This window comes from Cervus canadensis, chromosome 19, assembly GCF_019320065.1.
Source record: "Cervus canadensis isolate Bull #8, Minnesota chromosome 19, ASM1932006v1, whole genome shotgun sequence".
NCBI classification, from domain to species: Eukaryota; Metazoa; Chordata; class Mammalia; order Artiodactyla; family Cervidae; genus Cervus; species Cervus canadensis.
In genome coordinates this window covers 20,095,578-20,113,141 of record NC_057404.1, presented here as the reverse complement: position 1 = coordinate 20,113,141, position 17,564 = coordinate 20,095,578, and the positions used below count along the sequence as shown (strand labels likewise).

Here is a 17,564-nt window from a genome sequence, read left to right as displayed (position 1 = left end):
TGGAAAAGACCCTGATGCTGGGAGGGACTGGGGGCAGGAGGAGAAGGGGACGACAGAGGATGAGATGGCTGGATGGCATCACCAACTCGATGGACATGGGTTTGAGTAAAGTCCGGGAGATTGTGATGGACAGGGAGGCCTGGCGTGCTGCGATTCATGCGGTCGCAAAGAGTTGGACACGACTGAGCAACTGAACTGAACTGACTTAGTCTTGGGCTTCCCTAGTGGCTCAGACTGTAAAGAATCTGCCTGCAATGTGGGATACCTGGGTTTGATCCCTGGGTTGGGAAGATCCCCTGGAGGTGGGTATGAAAGTTTGCTCACAGTATTCTTGCCTGGAGAATCCCATGGACAGAGGAGCCTGGCAGGCCACAGTCCATAGGTTGCAGAGTCAGACGTGACTGAAGCAACTTTAGCACAACTAGTCTTGTGGGTGCCAGGAATACGTCAGAGAAGGTTTTCATCATTGTTTGGGGACTAACAGAGCATAAAGGCCACCTGGTCCTAATAATTATTGAACAGTATTAACTGCAAAGCTCTTGATGACAGAGAAGTGATTTACCACACAGTACAGTCCTGGGTAGGGCAGTGGAAAGACAGGAGGAACTGTACATGCTCAAGGTGACATTGGTTGTGCTAACAACCGTACAACACTCCAGAACATTAAATAATACCCGAAAATGCATTTCATTAATAACAAAGGCAAGTCCATTCTCACCTTGGAATAGTGCCTCTGGACAAATTTGGGAACCATGCTTAATAGTTTGCAGAAAAAGCAAGGTAAAAGACTCATCTCTGAAAGGGAGCAGGGTAAACATCATGAGTTAGAAACTGCCTGGCACAAAATAGTGCCTGAAATATTTGTTGCTGAATGAGTTAGTCTACTTCTGTCACCTTTTCCCAGGGGCTAGATCCAGATAGATGGCAGGAAGATAGGGCTTATTTAGAGTTGAAGATCTTGCCACATTTCTTCTTTGAGCAAGTCAAAAGAAGTGAAAGGTAGATGGCTTTCTACCACAGACTTTAAGATGGAGAATCACAGGATGATAGTCACATTCTTTTAACCAGGTCCATAACTTACGGGAACTTTTGAACAAGTTAACACATTTAGATGTGTATCAAGAGGCATCAGATGGATTCTGATTCACACATCTGGCCAGGCTGAGCCCATGTCCCCTGCACTTGTGGAGCCCAGATTCCTTCGTATAGTAGTCGCTCCAATAGCTATGAGACAAATCTGGACTGAGCCCACAGTCCTCATTTATTACAATGCGGCTACCAATATCAGTAGTTAACGAAGCTTAAATGGGACGAAGAATCAAGGTATTTGCCTATGTCGGAGATTTTAAAGCAGAGCTCTCCTACGTAGGCTGCAAACTGGCATCACTCGGATGTTCCATAAATCCTGGGTCCCATTCCGTACTGTGTTGTGCTGTGCTTATTCGCTCAGTTGTTTCCGACTCTTTGCGTAACCTATCAGGCTCCTCTGTACATGGGGTTTCCCAGCAAGAATACTGGAGTAGGTCGCTCTGCCTTCCTCCAGGGGATCTTCCCAACCAAGGGATCGAACCCACGTCTCCCGCATTGCAGGCGGATTCTTTACCGTCTGAGCCGCCAGGGAAGCGCTTTTAATCAGCCTGGCGTGCTGCCTGGGCACGGTGTTTAAAGCAAAAGAAACAAATAAAAAACCTCTCTATTGAGCAAGCAGGACTGAGGACCACCGGTTTGGAGACTGTCAAAGAGACTCTTGGCTAATAGAAACCTCGCCTCCGTGCTCTCGCGAGGAAGTTCGGGCACCGGAAGTGCCCGGAAAGCGCGCGGCGGCGGAGCCGCCGGCGCGGGCAGGGAAAGCGGGAGGCGGAGACCGCCCGGTACCGCGTTGGCTGCGGTCGCTGGTACCGGCGCCGTTAGGGCTCTGCCGGAAGGGCCCGGGACGGGAGCGGCGCCGGGCCCTGGCAGAGCGGCCGCGGGGGGCCCCAGCCAGCCTCCGACTAGGGAAGTCGTGACAGGGCCGTCCCCATGTTGCGTTTCCCGACCTGTTTCCCATCCTTCCGGGTGGTGGGGGAGAAGCAGCTGCCGCAGGAGATCATCTTCCTGGTCTGGTCACCCAAGCGGGATCTCATTGCTTTGGCCAACACCGCGGGCGAGGTGAGTGAGCCGGCGCGCGGCCACGAGGACACCGCGCCCGGGCCGCCCGTCTACCCTGCCCCTCTCTGCAGTCCCGCTGCATAGTCTAAGTGAATATAAGGGACCATACACATTTCGTACACCCATTTCCCGCATTCTGTGGCCAAAACAAGTTTTCACACAGCTTGACACAACCACACGGTCCTGCATCCCGGAGACTTTCATAGTTATTTGTTAAATGGGCTTTTTAAAGGCTCAGGTATCACTCATGAGTTGGCATAGTAGTGGGTCCACAGATTCCGCCCTCCCGTTACTTACAGTTCAGGCAGAAGAAAGGTGAGTTGTCAGACTCGAGCTGTAAACGTGCATGTCTGTAGCTGCCACAGAGGATGTTTAAGAATCTTTATTCTGTTGTCCAACATTCACAGTGTTGGTTGGTTAGCCACCTCCCATTAAAAATACCTTTAAAATTGAAACAAGAGAGTGATGCTTCACCTGATGGAATGTGCCTGATTCACTGATCCTGATGGAATGTGCCTGAGTGTTGTCAGTATTTCTGGTTCACATTACACTTCGTCTTTCTGCTGAAAGTTTTTAGTTACTTGGCAGACATTTTGTAAGGAAACCTTCACCTCTGCGTCTTTACTCCTTTGGCCTTTTGGCAGGTGTCCTGATAGTTACTTGGCCAGGTGGGAGTTGTCTTCAGCCAGGCTTGGAAACTAGTTGGAAAAGGGAACTTAGCAGCCAGGGAAATGCAGCAGCCTGGAAAGCTGTGTTGACTGTCCTGACTTTGTCGCCAGGGTATTGATGTCTGCTTTCTCAAAGCCCTCTATGAAATCTAGTCTCCCTCCGTATCCAGAGTGTTCTGGAATTCTGTCATGGCTCTTGAGAGGATTGAAGTTCCTTCAGCCACAACTGTAGGAGGGAAGGGAAAAAATAGGAGCATCAGTGTGACCAGATGAGTAGGTGTAATTATGGGCACTTGTTGCTTCCATTTTCTTCTTGAAGAAGAAAGGGCACTGTTTAGGAGTGAGGACGGAGAAGAAAATATTGGAATTTTGAGGAGGGAAGAGAAGTTTGAAGAAGCCGACAAGGCAAGTGGACTAGTGAATCTAATAGGATTGTTCTTCAGTATTAAAAGGCACATGAGGTTAGTGGTTCTGTAGTGAAACTAGTGAGCATGCTTGTGTGTCTCTTCTGTTCAGCTGTATGCAGGCGTGGTTGGGTTTAACCAGAGTTGTTGTGACAAAGGGTGACAAAAAGCAAGAGATGCAAGGGAGTCGAAGTTATGTACAAGAGGAGTGATTGTAATGATGGATTTTGGATTCTAACCTGATTAAGTAGGGAAGTGAGGTCATGTGTGGGGTGAGGGACAGAGAATCGGTGGTAGACTCATTGGATTGTATGTCTTGGTGAGGTTGAAGAGTTGAAGTTGGGTATTAGTAGGGATGAGCAGGAAAGATACAGACAGTGATGGAAAGTGGGAAGTTTGCAGCTGAAGGTTATGGCAGCATTTGTAGTTGTTGGTAATGACAGTATAAGACGTGATCTGAGGTGAGGTAGAAGCTGTGATCATTGAAGAAGAGGTAGTTGAGAATCAACAAGCCAGGACTTTGTTGCTCTGGAAATCACCAAAGATGACGATTGGAAGGCATGAATGAGCCAGTGCATGCCTGTGTGCTAAGTCGCTTCAGTTGTGTCAAACTCTCTGTGACCGGGTGGACTGTAGTCTGCCAGGCTCCTGTGTCTATGGGATTTTCCAGGCAAGGATGCTGGCGTGGGTTGCCTTTTCCTTCTCTAGGGGATCTTCCCGACCCAGGGATCATACCTGAATCTTCTGCTTGGTAGGTAGATTCTTGACCGTTGAGCTGCCTGGGAAGCTGTATTCCTTTCTAAAACATAAGTCTCTTGTTGACATAAAAGTTAGGAAAATGTGTAGAGTACAGGGTTAAATTAGACCTTGTTTCACCCATTTCTTTGAAAATATGTTAAGTTCATTCAGACACTCTTGTCTTTGAATTTCTTCTGATGGCTAAATATTATACTTGGTACAATTTTTAAAAAATTTTATAGTGGGGATTTAGATTTATTTTATTTTTGGAAATGGATGCTTTTATTGTCTGCCATTATATCTGTTTTGTCTTAGGTTTTACTTCATCGACTTGCAAGTTTTCATCGAGTTTGGAGTTTTCCACCAAATGAAAATACAGGAAAGGAAGTGACCTGTCTGGCTTGGAGACCAGATGGCAAACGTAATGACAGTATTGTAAAAATATGTTTTTGTTTTTCAGAGAGAGTATTCTATAAAAAGAACTTATTTACAGAAAGAATTTATTTTTCTTACAATGTACTAGAATTCTAAATACTGATTTGGAAACTTTGTTTTTTCAAATGCCTTATAGTGTTTTCATGGAACTCAGATTAATTCTGCCATCTTGTTTCATGGCAGAGATATCTCTAAAATGAAATCTGACTTCTTGGCAAAGATAAGCCTAACAGGAAGTTTTATGGGAATATATAGGGTACTTTGGTTTTGTTCTTTTGCTGTCTTGTTCTGCACTGTTTGCCCAGAGCTTCATTTGCTGCTCACTGGTCAGTTCAGAGCCATCATGGCCCTTTTCTCCCCAAAATGTGTCTTAGCGTTAAATGTGTGGTTCGTGAATATTCTCTCTGCACAAGTGTTTACCTCACCTGAAGGACTGTCAGTTTTGACCCCTTCCTTCAGTTTCCAGGTGATCTTACTTCTGTTGGTGGCCTGAATGTCGTAGCTTATTGCTGCAGCTCTGGGGACTGAACTCTCCTCTTCTACGTGTTGTTACAGTGACGCTCATTTGAGCTGCTGTCCATGTCTGGTCAGCACAGGAAAATGCTGCAAGTCACCTGTATCGTTGGTGCCTAAAAAAAAAACAAATTGTTTTTATAAAATGATACGTATTCCTCCTTGTTGCCTCCTTTTTTCCCTAGATAAATATAAGTATGTAAAAACGCCCTGAAAGACTGTCACTCTACAGATAACAGCTATTTTGGTCTATATTCATTTTGCTCAGTTCTTGTTTCTTCTCCTGAAAAAAAAAAAAATATGTGTGTAAAATTAGAGAACTTTTGTAAATAGTATTTTGAGCTCTTGCTCTCTTCATCCAAAAACATCAGGATCTCAAAAATCATGAAAGTCAGTGTGTGTGAAAATGTATTTAAGTAGGTGATATTTTTATCATTAAAAAACGTCTCCTGTTTTTGGACAGTAAAATAGGGCTTAGCTTGGTAATGATTATTTCAAGATTGCTTTAAATTGTTTCAAAGAAGAGGAGACTCGGATTGCCTCTCATCTCGCAGAGTTGTATGTATTCGTATACAGTGAAACACACAGCCTTCTGTCTAGATGTTCTTCAATTTTATATGTTAGGAAGACGTTAAAGACTTCTGTAGAGAAACAATACTAGATCATTCAGCCACAGTGAAAGGAAGAAGACCCATCAGTATTTGATATCCCTGTTCAATAAGGGCTAGAAATTAAAAAGAGGAATAAAAAACCTTCCCAAGAACCAAGCAGATGGAATATCACTTTTAAACTTTCAGGTGGGGACCAGGATGTCTTGGTGATAGAATATTATTGTTTATATGTTGATGTCTGTTCTGTGTTTTCTGCTTGGCATCAAGGTTCCAGTGTAGAGGCTCTGATATGTAAGATGTTAAGGACAGCACACAAGACAGTAGCAGATTGCTCACAAAAGTTTGAGCATTTGAAAATAAGTGTAGATAACAGCACAACTGTGTGCAAAGATGCCTTTCAGTTTTTTACTTATTTAAAGGAAGGATTTAAGGGTTAAATTATTTCTATGATTATGAATATTTAAAATAGTAAAATTGGGCAAGAAATGAAATACCCATTTTTCTCTTAATATTACACTGACTTATTCTGATTATTTCTTCTTGTTTTAGTTTTGGCCTTTGCCCTTGCTGACACCAAGAAAATAGTCTTGTGTGATGTAGAAAAACCTGAAAGCTTGCACTCTTTTTCTGTGGAGGCCCCAGTTTCTTGTATGCATTGGATGGAAGTGACTGTTGAGAGCAGGTACAGTGATAAAGAAAAACCCCGATGGTCCCAGTAGGAAGTTCATGAAATTTTCATTTTTTGAAAGTGGAAACTTAGGCGTATCTGAGTGTTGAGTATGTGTATTTGCTTTTAACCTTTTGTCTTAAGCTTATCAATATGAAATTTTTTTTAATGTTTCTTAGATTTTTTTCCTTTCTGGAAAAAAATCTGTTTTATTATTGGAGCAGTAATGCCTAAATGGCCAAGATTTTTCTTTTTGTTTATTTTTAAAAGTTTATACCAATGACTTATACTTTCAAGTAATATTAGTTAAGATTGCTGATTAGCAAATTAAGGTTCTGTTTTTCTTTTCACCATATATTTCATTCTGGAACTTTGTTTCTCTGTCTGAGTAAATACTCTTTGAATATAAAAAGTGCTGAATTGAGCATTTTGTTTTGATACTGAATGAGTTCTTTCTGTTTTTGTGGTCCCTATAGTTTCCTTATTTTGTGAAAATAATTTTGCCTTAGTTTGTGAAATCAAGTACTCTGCCACCTTTTCAGTAAAGATAGCCTAAAGGGTCACTAGGCTTAGTGAATAGTGAACATAAAAGTTTTTTTTTTTTTTGAGGAAATAATATCATTTTCTTCCTGTTAGCTTTTCTGTTCTAATTAAGTTTTAAGTTAATATCAAATGAATTTGTAAATCTGATTATTAATTCACAAATATCCTCAGGACGGGCTTGTAAGATATTAGATAATAAGCTCTAACCTGGGGTTTGAAATTCACTGTAGATAAAACAAGGATTAATCTGTCATCAGATAATAAAGGTTGCAAGTGGTCATGTGAATTTATAGAGGAGCAGAGTATACCACGTGATTTCTGTCCCGGTCCAGTTACCTGCTAAGTGTATTCCTAACACACTCTCTGTTAAGAGTTCAGAAATGTTATGTGGCGATTCCAGGGTCTTTCAGGACACCACTTTTTCACCTTATTCATTTCCAACTGTATTTGGAGGTAGGATTGAAAAAAATGGGAGAATAAATAAAACTGTTTCAAAATAACATGGTGTCATCTGATATATACCAACTGGATTGTTACATCTCCAAATGTGTATAAGTCATAGAACCCATCATTACATTGTATAATAACTGCAGTGTTCTTTAAAATTACTCTTGGTACTCCTGTGTTCAGTGTTGGTTTTTAGAGGAGAGTTAAGGAATCATAAATTCTCAGTCCATATCTGGTACTGATACTGAAGACATATGAATGCATTTCATATACTGAGAAAATTGTTTATAAATATTTGTTCCTCTTAACATAAAGTGGGTAGGCTGATTTTTTTCTTTCAGAAATAAAGTTCAAGGTAAATGAAGAATTTCCAACTTTTCCATTTCTTGTTTGTGATTGTTAAATGCCATACACAGTTTTACCACTGTAAAAGTCACTGTGTTTATTTGGTAATGTGTCATATGTAAAATTGGGCCTTTAAAAAATTAATATTTTTTAATGGAAAGAAAAGTAGAATCTTTGTTTTTATAATACTTATTTTTGTTTTGTCTAATTTTCCCCTTTATAGTGTTCTAACATCCTTTTATAATTCTGAGGATGAATCAAATCTTCTCTTACCTAAACTTCCTACATTGCCGAAAAAGTAAGTATCAGAGTTTAATCTCATTAGAATTAATCTTATAAGTTTCTTGAAATTTTAAGAAAAAGTTTCTTTCTTTTACTTTTAACACTGACAATTTTCTCATGTGTTTTAAAAAAATGCATTTCTATTGAGAGTTCTTTACCCTAATCTTTTTTTTTCCTAGTTATAGCAACACCTCAAAAATATTTAGGTAAGGTATGCCTTTTTTGTTTTCAAGTAAGATAAATCTTTTATTATTTGAAGCATATAGTTGAAAGATAACCCAACTTACTTTTATATTTTAGTGAAGAAAATTCTGATGAAATCATTAAGCTTTTGGGAGATGTCAGGTAAATCTTGCAGATATCTTAAATAGCAAGTTATATTTTCTTAAATTTGATACTTGAGGCAGTTTTTAGACCAGAGTTCCAAAGATATTTTCTTTGTCATTTTATTTCATTGCTGACAAATACCTCTGAACAGTAAACAGACAGTATCTATTATTCGCTCATTTTTATTGTATGATATTTGTGTCAAGTTTAATATTATGGTATACTTTCATTTTAAAAAAGTAAAGGAGGATAGAAGTGCTTGAGTTTCTGAAATTTAAATTGAAATCTTCAGGTTCTTTAAGCCCATTTAATATGTTTAGCATCAGGGCCATGATAAAACTGATGTAATTTATATTAACTGGAACAGAGATGATCTTGTTATTGAGGGTATATAAATACAATTGTCATTAAAATAATATATTCTTATCTTACTGTAAACTGAGGTTTTTTAGGCTGAATGAAATTTATGTGGTTCTTTTGGGGGGGAAAAAAAAGGAATAAGCCCGATGTGAATGAAACTTGGTGAATTTGTTTAGAGGTTCAGTCTCCTGCTAGGGAGCTTGAGTGTGCAGATTATATGAGGGCAGCAACAACTTGTATCTTGGTGTAAGAACTCAGTTCTCTCTGTTGTCCTCAACTTGTTGCATTATTTTTAATTAGGCTTAATATTCTTGTCCTTGGAGGAAGCTCTGGTTTTATTGAGCTTTATGCTTATGGAATGTTCAAAATTGCTCGAGTCACTGGGGTAAGTTTTTCTTTAAGATTCTCTATTTTTGCCTTAGAATGTAACAACTGACTGATTTATGGAAAAGAATAAAACATTACTTTTTTCCTCAGTTTCATTTCTTGGAATTACTTGTCCTTAAATGTTAAGAGGATAATTTTCTTACTAAGATAAAATAGTGATATGATGTCTGTGAAGATCAGAGGTTCTTACTGGAATTAGTCAAAAATTTTTTTCTTAACAAAAAGATTAGTAGGGCCCTCTTGATTATGATTTAATGTCTTTCTAGCCTTGCGTGTTAAAGCTCCCATTTGTGATTGGAATGCGATGAAAGTCATTAGGAGCGATCTTAGGCTCGGCCTTGGTCTTCTCCATACCTTTTTCTTACTCTTACAGTTCCCTAAAAGGGTGGAAAATGTTGCAGGCTCTGTGGGCTGTGTTAATTATTTCTCCAGCACTTGGGCGCTTTGTTGGGATCTGTGTCTCTGTCCTTGCAACCAAGTGGACACGTGCCTTTATCTGCCACATACGTGGCAGGAGTTACTGCATTTTAGAGCTCTGAATTTTGGCTTCCTGTGTTGTAAGCAGATCCAGTGTAGCAACAACACTGAATATAATGGGGATTTGACTGTTTTACAGATTGTTGGTACTTGTCTTGCATTATGTCTATCAAGTGATTTGAAATCATTGTCAGTGGTCACAGAAGTTTCTGCCAGTGGTGCTTCAGAAGTTTCATATTTTCAGGTGAGTATTTGAACCTAACAGAGAGTAAGTATATATTTTTAAAGGTTTGATTTTTATTATCCATATCACTGGATTCTAATGGTCATTAAAACAAAACAAAAAATTGACTTGGAGCTTCTAAATCTTAGAGTGTTACTGTTGGATACCTTATTATTCCAATTGCTCACATAATTTTCATCAAAACAGTGTTTTGATGGTCTATTAATAACCAATATTAACTTGTTGCTATAGCAGTTCATGTTTGTAACACGTGTTTTCTTGGGATTTTAACCCTAATAATAATAAAAGCCAGTAGTTATTAATTATTTAATATGTGCCCAGTACTGAGTAATTCAGTATAATTTTATGTGAATCCTCACAGTAACCTAATAGGTAGGTACTATCATTGTCCGCATTTTGTAGTTGAGTAAATGGCACGCAGAGGAACTGCAACTTGCTTGGTAAGGACTGGAAAGTGATGCTGGGCAGTCTGGCTCCAGAGCCGGGGCTCTTAACTAACACATTGCGTCTTGTGTGAGATGCCTGCTTAATGCCGGGGAAAACCTTATCTTTGTATGCTGTTTGTATCACAAACTGTGGAAACTGGGCTCCTACAGAGTATTTAGATTGTAGCTTTGCCGTCAAGAAAATCTTCCCTAAAATTTCATCTCAAGTAACCCAGCCACTTAGTCTAAGTATGTGTGAACTCTCGTACAAAAGTAGGACGAAAAGATGCAGGATGTGATGCAAATGAGGCCTTATAGTTTCATTGTATTCACAACAGCAGAGAGCCTTTGACTTCCTGCTATTTGCTGGAACAGTTGTTCATGTTTGCTCTTCATCTTAAGGTTCTGTGAAAATACGATTTCCTGAATTGTGTTTGGTGCTATAGTAAATAATTCACTCTTTATGTGGAATTTGTAACAGATGTTTTTAATAACAACTTTATTGTGATAATTCATGTACCTCTATAATAGATAGTTAACTTGTATTTATCAGTAGCTATAATTCCTTAAAAAATTTTTAGATATTTGTGATCATTTTAAAAGTCCCTCATAATAGTGGTATAAATTAGATTATTACATTTATTCTAACTAAGTAGAGAGGACTGCTAACCTAGAGGGGATAATCTGACATAGTTAGACACTACAGATGAAAGAATCCTAAAATTATATTGTTATTTTCTAATTTGTTATACTGTAAAGGGGTAAAATTCTGAGGTAGTCTTTCTGATACATAGTTACACCTTGACTTTTCTTTAAAAGTAGTAAATATATCTGTTTGTGACTCACTTTAGTATTTTGATTTGACAGCTTGAAACCGATCTATTGTACTCTTTCTTACCTGAAGTAACTCGAATGGCCAGAAAGTTTACTCACATTTCAGCTCTTTTACAGGTATTTATTTATAGCTTGTTTTATGTGATTGTTTACTATAAGTAATTACTAATTACTAATGTTCTGTAAATAAAAAACTTGAAAATCTTAGTTTTTAAATCCAGCTATACATGGCAGAGGTGTCTAGTCTGATAGATAAGCTTATAATGTCCACTGAAACAAGAAAAAGAAATTTAATTGAAAATCTATTCCAACCCATCTCTATATCTGCAAAAGAAGAGAAAAAAGTAGTTTAAATCTTTTTAAACATTCTCATAAATAAAATATTTTGGAATTTTAAAAGTTTCTTTGCAAATCAAGTATTATGGAAAATAGTCATTCTAACAGCTTTTGAATATAATAAATGTACCCCAAATTAGCTGGCGATAGGTGTTTTAGTTAGTTGACTGTTTGAGCCAGGCCCAGCTAGAAGGTTCTGTTGCTCTGGGCTAGGTTCAGCTATTCCGGCTGGTCTTGGTCGTATAGCAGTGGTCAGCTGGCTGGTCCAAGTATCTCTTAGCCATGCTGGCTATCTGAACTTTACACTCCCCATTTCCCAACAGGCTAGATCAGGCTTGTTGGGTAAGTGGTATGACAGCGGGAATGTCAGGAGTGCAAGTGGAAGCTTGCAAAGCCTTCTGGAGCCTTGGACTCATTGACACTTGGGCTGCTTTGTCACACTGAGACACACGGCCAGCCCAAATCGACAGACTGGAGAAACTGACTATCCATCCGGATAGAGGAGCTACAGAGAACTGTGACCTTCAGTCTGCCACAGTCACTGATGTACTTCATGTCAAAGATTTCTGGAGACCGGTATCTTTTTAAAAGGATACTGTTTGAAGATTGAATAGTTAACCAGTCAGCATTTTGACAGTTAATGTACATAGAACACATCGTATATGTAAAAAGTTGAACAATAATCTATTTTACCAGATAAAAACTTAATTTGAGAATGTTTGATCGTTAAATGATTATCAAGTGTTAGCCGTGGTCTCTTCTTTCTCAGGCTTAAATGAGTTAAAAGTGGTTTACAGTAAATCCTGGATTTCTTTGAGATAATTGGCAGTAAGAAGCATGTGTTATCTAGTTAGCATATTGACTTAAGTATTTTTTGCTACTTTAATATTTTTTCTTTTTGCTAATAGTATATAAATTTGTCACTGACATGTATGTGTGAAGCCTGGGAAGAAATACTGATGCAGATGGATTCTCGTCTTACCAAGTTTGTGCAGGTAATGTAACTGGAGTTTCCCATGGAAGGTGTTAAAGGGTGTATGATGTCCTTACTCAGTTCATGAGGGACATGAGAAAAATCGGTCTGATTTGTTCAAGGCTCAGATCATTATTTCTTTGAGATGGCTTGACCTAACCTCAAACTCTTGTCTCAGAGAGAGATATGCCAGTCCTTCCTATTGGAAAAACTTAGGTGGGGACTGGATTGTGAAGTGGAGCTGATAGGATGTGGGGATTAAGGGTAGGTGTTGGAAGAGCTGACTGACTGTTTTCTTATAACTGCTGTTCAGATAATCAGTTTAAATATGGATTTGAAAGAAGGTTAAAGGTAAGAAAGGGAGTCATGTTTCTGTAATTTTGAATAAATAATGCTTATATAAAAAACACCTATCATGAGTTTATCCATCTTTCTCTAGGAAAAGAACACAACCACATCAGTGCAAGATGAATTCATGGACTTGTTGTTGTGGGGGAAAGCAAGGTAATAAACTTACATTAGATACTCTTGCTTTACCTTCTCTTTTTAAAGTAATTTATTTCAAAAGCAATTCATATTCACTGTAAAAAAAAAAATAGAAAATTCTGATGCACAAAAAACAAAGAATAGTATGTATCTTTCTAGGCTTTTTTATTCACGTATTTATTTTCTGTGTAAATGTAATCATTTTATGTGTATGTACCATGTCTACATATATCTGTACTTTTAAAATGTATAAACAATTAAAAATTTTTATGTAGCTAAATCACTCTTTTCCTTTATTGTATTTGCCTCAGCATTATTTTTAGAAAGATCTTTCCCATATTAAGCAATCAAAGATCTTTATTTTCATCCAGAGATTTTTTTTGTGGTTTATGATTTTATTCCATTTACATGTTCCAGATATGATTTATTTGGTTGTATGCTATGAAAGACACAGCAACTTATTTTTTTCTAAGTGTTTAGATAATTGCCCAGTGTAACTTATTGAGTAGCACGTGTTCTTACCGATGTGAAATACCATTTTAGTGTATAGCACATTCTCATGTCTATTTCAGTCTGTTTGTGGACTTTAATGTTTCCTGTTTTTGTCTGTTTTTCTGAGTACAACAAAGTCTTAATTTTTGTTGGGCTATTTCTTTTTATTTGTTTAAAATCTTTGTTTAAATTTGTACTTTGAAATTAAATGTTTTAAGTGATGCATTCAGATTTTAAATAGAGAAGACTAAAAATACTTTCTTTTTCATTCTAGTGCTGAACTTCAGACCCTCTTAATGAATCAGTTAACAGTAAAGGTGTGGTTATCTTTGTACTTTAATGGCTATGAACATAGTCTTATTTTTTTTTAGAATGGCATATAGTATCTTACTTGTATGTTAAATGTTGTATTTTTTCCTCTTAATCAGGGCTTAAAGAAGCTTGGCCAGTCTATAGAGTCATCATATTCCAGTATACAAAAGTTGGTTATAAGTCACTTGCAAAGGTATAAAGATGATGTAGAATCTTTTGGTGTTGCGTCTGCACATACTTAGCATTGGTTTTCTTTCTCCAGCCTTCTTTTAATTTTCTGGCATTCTCTGTTTGAGCTTCTTCTAGCTGAAATTTTTGCCTTAGTATTTGAGGGGAATCTTGGAGTGCCCAAGATTTAAAGAATCGATGATAGTGACTCTGCTCTGTGAAATAACTTTCCAACATCTTTTCACCACCCTAGGCCCTGTCTGGGCTTTTTTCTCACCCAGACAGCCATGAGTTATGTCTTGAATAGGGCATATACCCTTTTTTGAGCGGTGAAATTAAGTATGTTTGTATATCATTTTATATGTTATGTAAAAGCATGTTGCACATTTTTGCATTTAAGTCCTTGGCAAGGTGTTGGTTGTGATTATCCTCATTTCACATAAGAAGAAACTGAAGTTCAGAAAGGGCGTATGGCTGCCCCAAAGTTATTACGTGTCAGAGCCAAGACTGTTCCAGATCCTCAAGTCTCATGCCATTTCTAAACACCGCTGCCTCCGTGAGGCAGCTTGCAGGCTGATGTGCAGTGTTTGACTTAGATTTTGATAGATTTCTTTGTGCTGAGACCCCTGGCCCTTACCTCCCTCTCTGAGCTCTATGGGGCTGTCTGGCCTGGCCTCCTCCAGTCCACACTGTGTCCCTCAGATGTGCTCTCCACAGTGGATCTGATCATGTTACTCTTATTAAAAGCTTCCAGTGCCTTCCCATTTCTTAGGAGTCATGTCTTTGGTGACCTTCTCAAACTTGACACTTTTTTCTCCTACCTGGGGCTTTTGTGTGTCTCTTCTGCTTTTTGAAACACTCCCACTCTGTTCTTCACTTGCCTTTTCCAGCTCTCAGCTCAGATGTTCAGAGAACCCTTCTCTAATTCCCAGACTAGTTCCAGTTCTTCTGTTTCTCCTGTACCTGCTGTGTTTTCCTCTAAGACCTTTATGTAGTTGAAATGGTATACTGTCTGATTATGTGGTTATGACTGTCTCCCCCATTAGACTATCAGTGTTAAAAGGACCCTTTCGTTTTGTTTACCATGAGGTCCCCATAGTGCCTGACCTGAAGTTGGAGCTTAATAAATACTTGCTCAGTGTTAAATACATAGCTGTTAGGTGAACAAGATGACCATATGACTACCTTAACAGTGCCAGGACCAACTGTGGAGCATAATTTGATCTTATAAAGTTTAATCCTGTGGCCAGTTCATCTCACTAGTCATGACAACCAAATGATTCTGCTGCGGTTTTTTGAAATAACTTTGAGAGCTGATAGTCTCTCATAGAAAGAAAATTAAAGTTACTTTCAGTTTTTATTTTTGAAAACTTAGCAATAGTCAAGCAAGATAGTAGGTGCCTGCCACCCTGATGATGGTGATGATACTGATTTATTTCTGCTCTGTTTTTGATAGTGGCTCAGAGTCTTTATTATACCATTTGAGTGAACTGAAAGGAATGGCTTCATGGAAGCAAAAATATGAACCTCTTGGACTAGATGCTGCAGGAATTGAAGGTGGTAATTTAATTTCTCAACAGAATGCTTTAAACTCACTTTACTTATTGAACAAATGATATTTACTTATTTACTTCTTTTCAGATGCTATTACTGCAGTAGGTTCTTTCATACTCAAGGCAAATGAACTTCTTCAGTAAGTATTGGGGATACTTGAATATTGAAATCATTGACTTGAGAATATTTCACTTGTTGTAATTGAGAACTTAGCAAATTGTTGTCATTTTCTTAAAATGAGATTTTAAGTTCTTATGAAAATTACATGTTTATAGGATTAAAACAAACCAATAGCACAGTGATTTCAAAAATTCACATGGTATTTTCCTATCTTACCCATCCTCACCTCAGGTCCTCTCTTCAGAGGGAATCCTTTAAACTCTTGTAACTGTTTCTGGTTTTAGTTCTGTAGGTTACTTCCATATTTCTAAATTGTATGACTGTACTGTGTTTCTTTTATTTATCAGTTTTTAGAAATTATTCCTCTCTTTGTTTCTGTTTGTTTTTCCTAGACTCTTATTTGCTTTCTTTTTTCCTTGCACTGTCTCTCTCTACCACATTTTTAGGTTTTCTCCCTGTCTCAAGGGTAGTATCACATCCCTGGATTTCCCCTCTGTCCCTGGTGCCTCCTCTGATAGCCTCCCATCTCACAACACCCCCACCACCACCACCCCGGAATCAATCTGTCCATTGGTTCCAGCTCTTGTGCCAGCTACCACCCAGGCATTTTCTTCATTGCTTTCATGGGTTAGAGCCTTACTTTCAGGATCTCCTCTGTTTCTTGGTTCATTTAATCACTTTGTGGAAAATGTCCTCCAATAACTTAGAAAACAGATGTGTAAGGGTAAGCTTTCTGTGTCCTTTTGTGTCTTTTCTCCTTCCACACTTAATTGACATTTTTGACTGGATATAGCTCATGAAGGGAGATTTATTTTCTCCGAGAGCTTTGAAAGCGCTGCTCTGTTGTGTTCTGGCCTGTTTGTTGCTGATGGAAGGTCTGGTGCTTCTGATTCTCATTCCTTTGTATGCTGTTTTTTTTTTTTCTTCTCTTGAAAACTTTATTCTTCATCCTTGATATGTTGAAATTTCACAGTAGTATTTTAAATGTGGGTCTTTCCATTCATTTTACTGATAATAAGAAAATGCTATTTTTAACCTGAATTCTGTTATATTATTATTTTGATAATTTCCTCTTCTCCCCCACTTTTTAAAACTAGATTTTTGTTCTAGAAATCTAGTTAGTCATATTAGACTTTGTGGATTGACCCTGTATGTCTTTTATTTTTACTCACATTTTTTTAATAGCTTTGTCTTTACTGTTTGTTGTGAAATTTTCTTGACTTGATTATCCAGCACTATCATTCATCATACATTTATTGTGCATTTTTAACTATGTTTTATTTATTTATTTTTTTAATTAACTATGTTTTAAACATTATTCTAGATGCTGAGAGTACAGTAGTAAACAAAACTGATAAAAATCTTACCTTCATAGATACTGTATTCTAACGTGATGAGACAGATAATAAAGAAATGAACAATTAAAATCTATAGCAGGTCAGATAGGCTTCCCTGGTGGCTCAGAGGTTAAAGCGTCTGCCTGCAATGCAGGAGACCTGGGTTCGATCCCTGGGTCGGGAAGATCCCCTGGAGAAGGAAACGGCAACCCACTCCAGTATTCTTGCCTGGAGAATTCCATGGACGGAGGAGCATGGTAGGCTACAGTCCATGGGGTCGCAAAGAGTCAGACATGACTGAGCGACTTCACTCACTCACTCATAGCAGGTCAGATAGTGGTGCATAGTGGTGGGAAAAGCCATGTGGGGAAGGAGGACTTGGGTATGCGGGGGTAGAGGTGCAGTTTTTTGGTCAGGGTCAGGGAGGAAGGAGTGAGCCTTGCCGATATTTTGGGGCAAAGGGGACAGCAAGTATAAAGGCCTTGAGTTTGGAGCATGCCTGGCATGCTTGAGGGGAACCTCCAGGAGCCACTAAGTTAGTGAACTTAACAACAGTGTGAGCGATAGAATGAGTTGAAAGAGGTCATGGAGGATGGGTCAGACTGTGTAGAGCCTGTAGGCCATTGTAAGGACTTTGGCTTTTACGCTGGACATAATAAAGAGTAACATAATAAGCTCTTAAGGAATTACAGGCTGTGGGGGAACAGGATATGACTTAGGATCTTTTTGATCCCTCTTGTTATTTACTTAGTGTTGAGAACAGATTATATGAGGGCAAGGACAGAAGCCAAGAGAGAATTGGTGGTCAGAATCTGAAATGGTCAGAACTTGAATATATTTTGAAAGTAGAAATAAGTGGGTAAGAGACAGTGAAAGATGGGAGAACTAGTAGGGTAAGTTGGTGGTACGACTGTTGGGATGCTGGCAAGTC

At 38.4% G+C, this 17,564-nt stretch overlaps 1 protein-coding gene across 1 annotated transcript in view; it reads left to right on the top strand.

Annotated features, from left to right (window-relative positions):
- The first annotated feature begins 1,802 nt into the window (after window positions 1-1,802).
- The window catches only part of ANAPC4 (anaphase promoting complex subunit 4), a 33,268-nt gene continuing 17,506 nt past the window's right edge, over window positions 1,803-17,564 (top strand). The window contains exons 1-15 of the mRNA XM_043438598.1: window positions 1,803-2,148; window positions 4,274-4,379; window positions 6,067-6,199; window positions 7,743-7,817; window positions 7,981-8,007; window positions 8,102-8,146; window positions 8,789-8,873; window positions 9,492-9,596; window positions 10,889-10,972; window positions 12,100-12,186; window positions 12,604-12,668; window positions 13,417-13,459; window positions 13,571-13,647; window positions 15,079-15,179; window positions 15,264-15,315. Coding sequence (XP_043294533.1) covers window positions 2,020-2,148; window positions 4,274-4,379; window positions 6,067-6,199; window positions 7,743-7,817; window positions 7,981-8,007; window positions 8,102-8,146; window positions 8,789-8,873; window positions 9,492-9,596; window positions 10,889-10,972; window positions 12,100-12,186; window positions 12,604-12,668; window positions 13,417-13,459; window positions 13,571-13,647; window positions 15,079-15,179; window positions 15,264-15,315 — 1,214 coding nt within the window. The 5' untranslated portion in view covers window positions 1,803-2,019. The remainder of the gene's footprint in view (window positions 2,149-4,273; window positions 4,380-6,066; window positions 6,200-7,742; window positions 7,818-7,980; window positions 8,008-8,101; window positions 8,147-8,788; window positions 8,874-9,491; window positions 9,597-10,888; window positions 10,973-12,099; window positions 12,187-12,603; window positions 12,669-13,416; window positions 13,460-13,570; window positions 13,648-15,078; window positions 15,180-15,263; window positions 15,316-17,564) is intronic.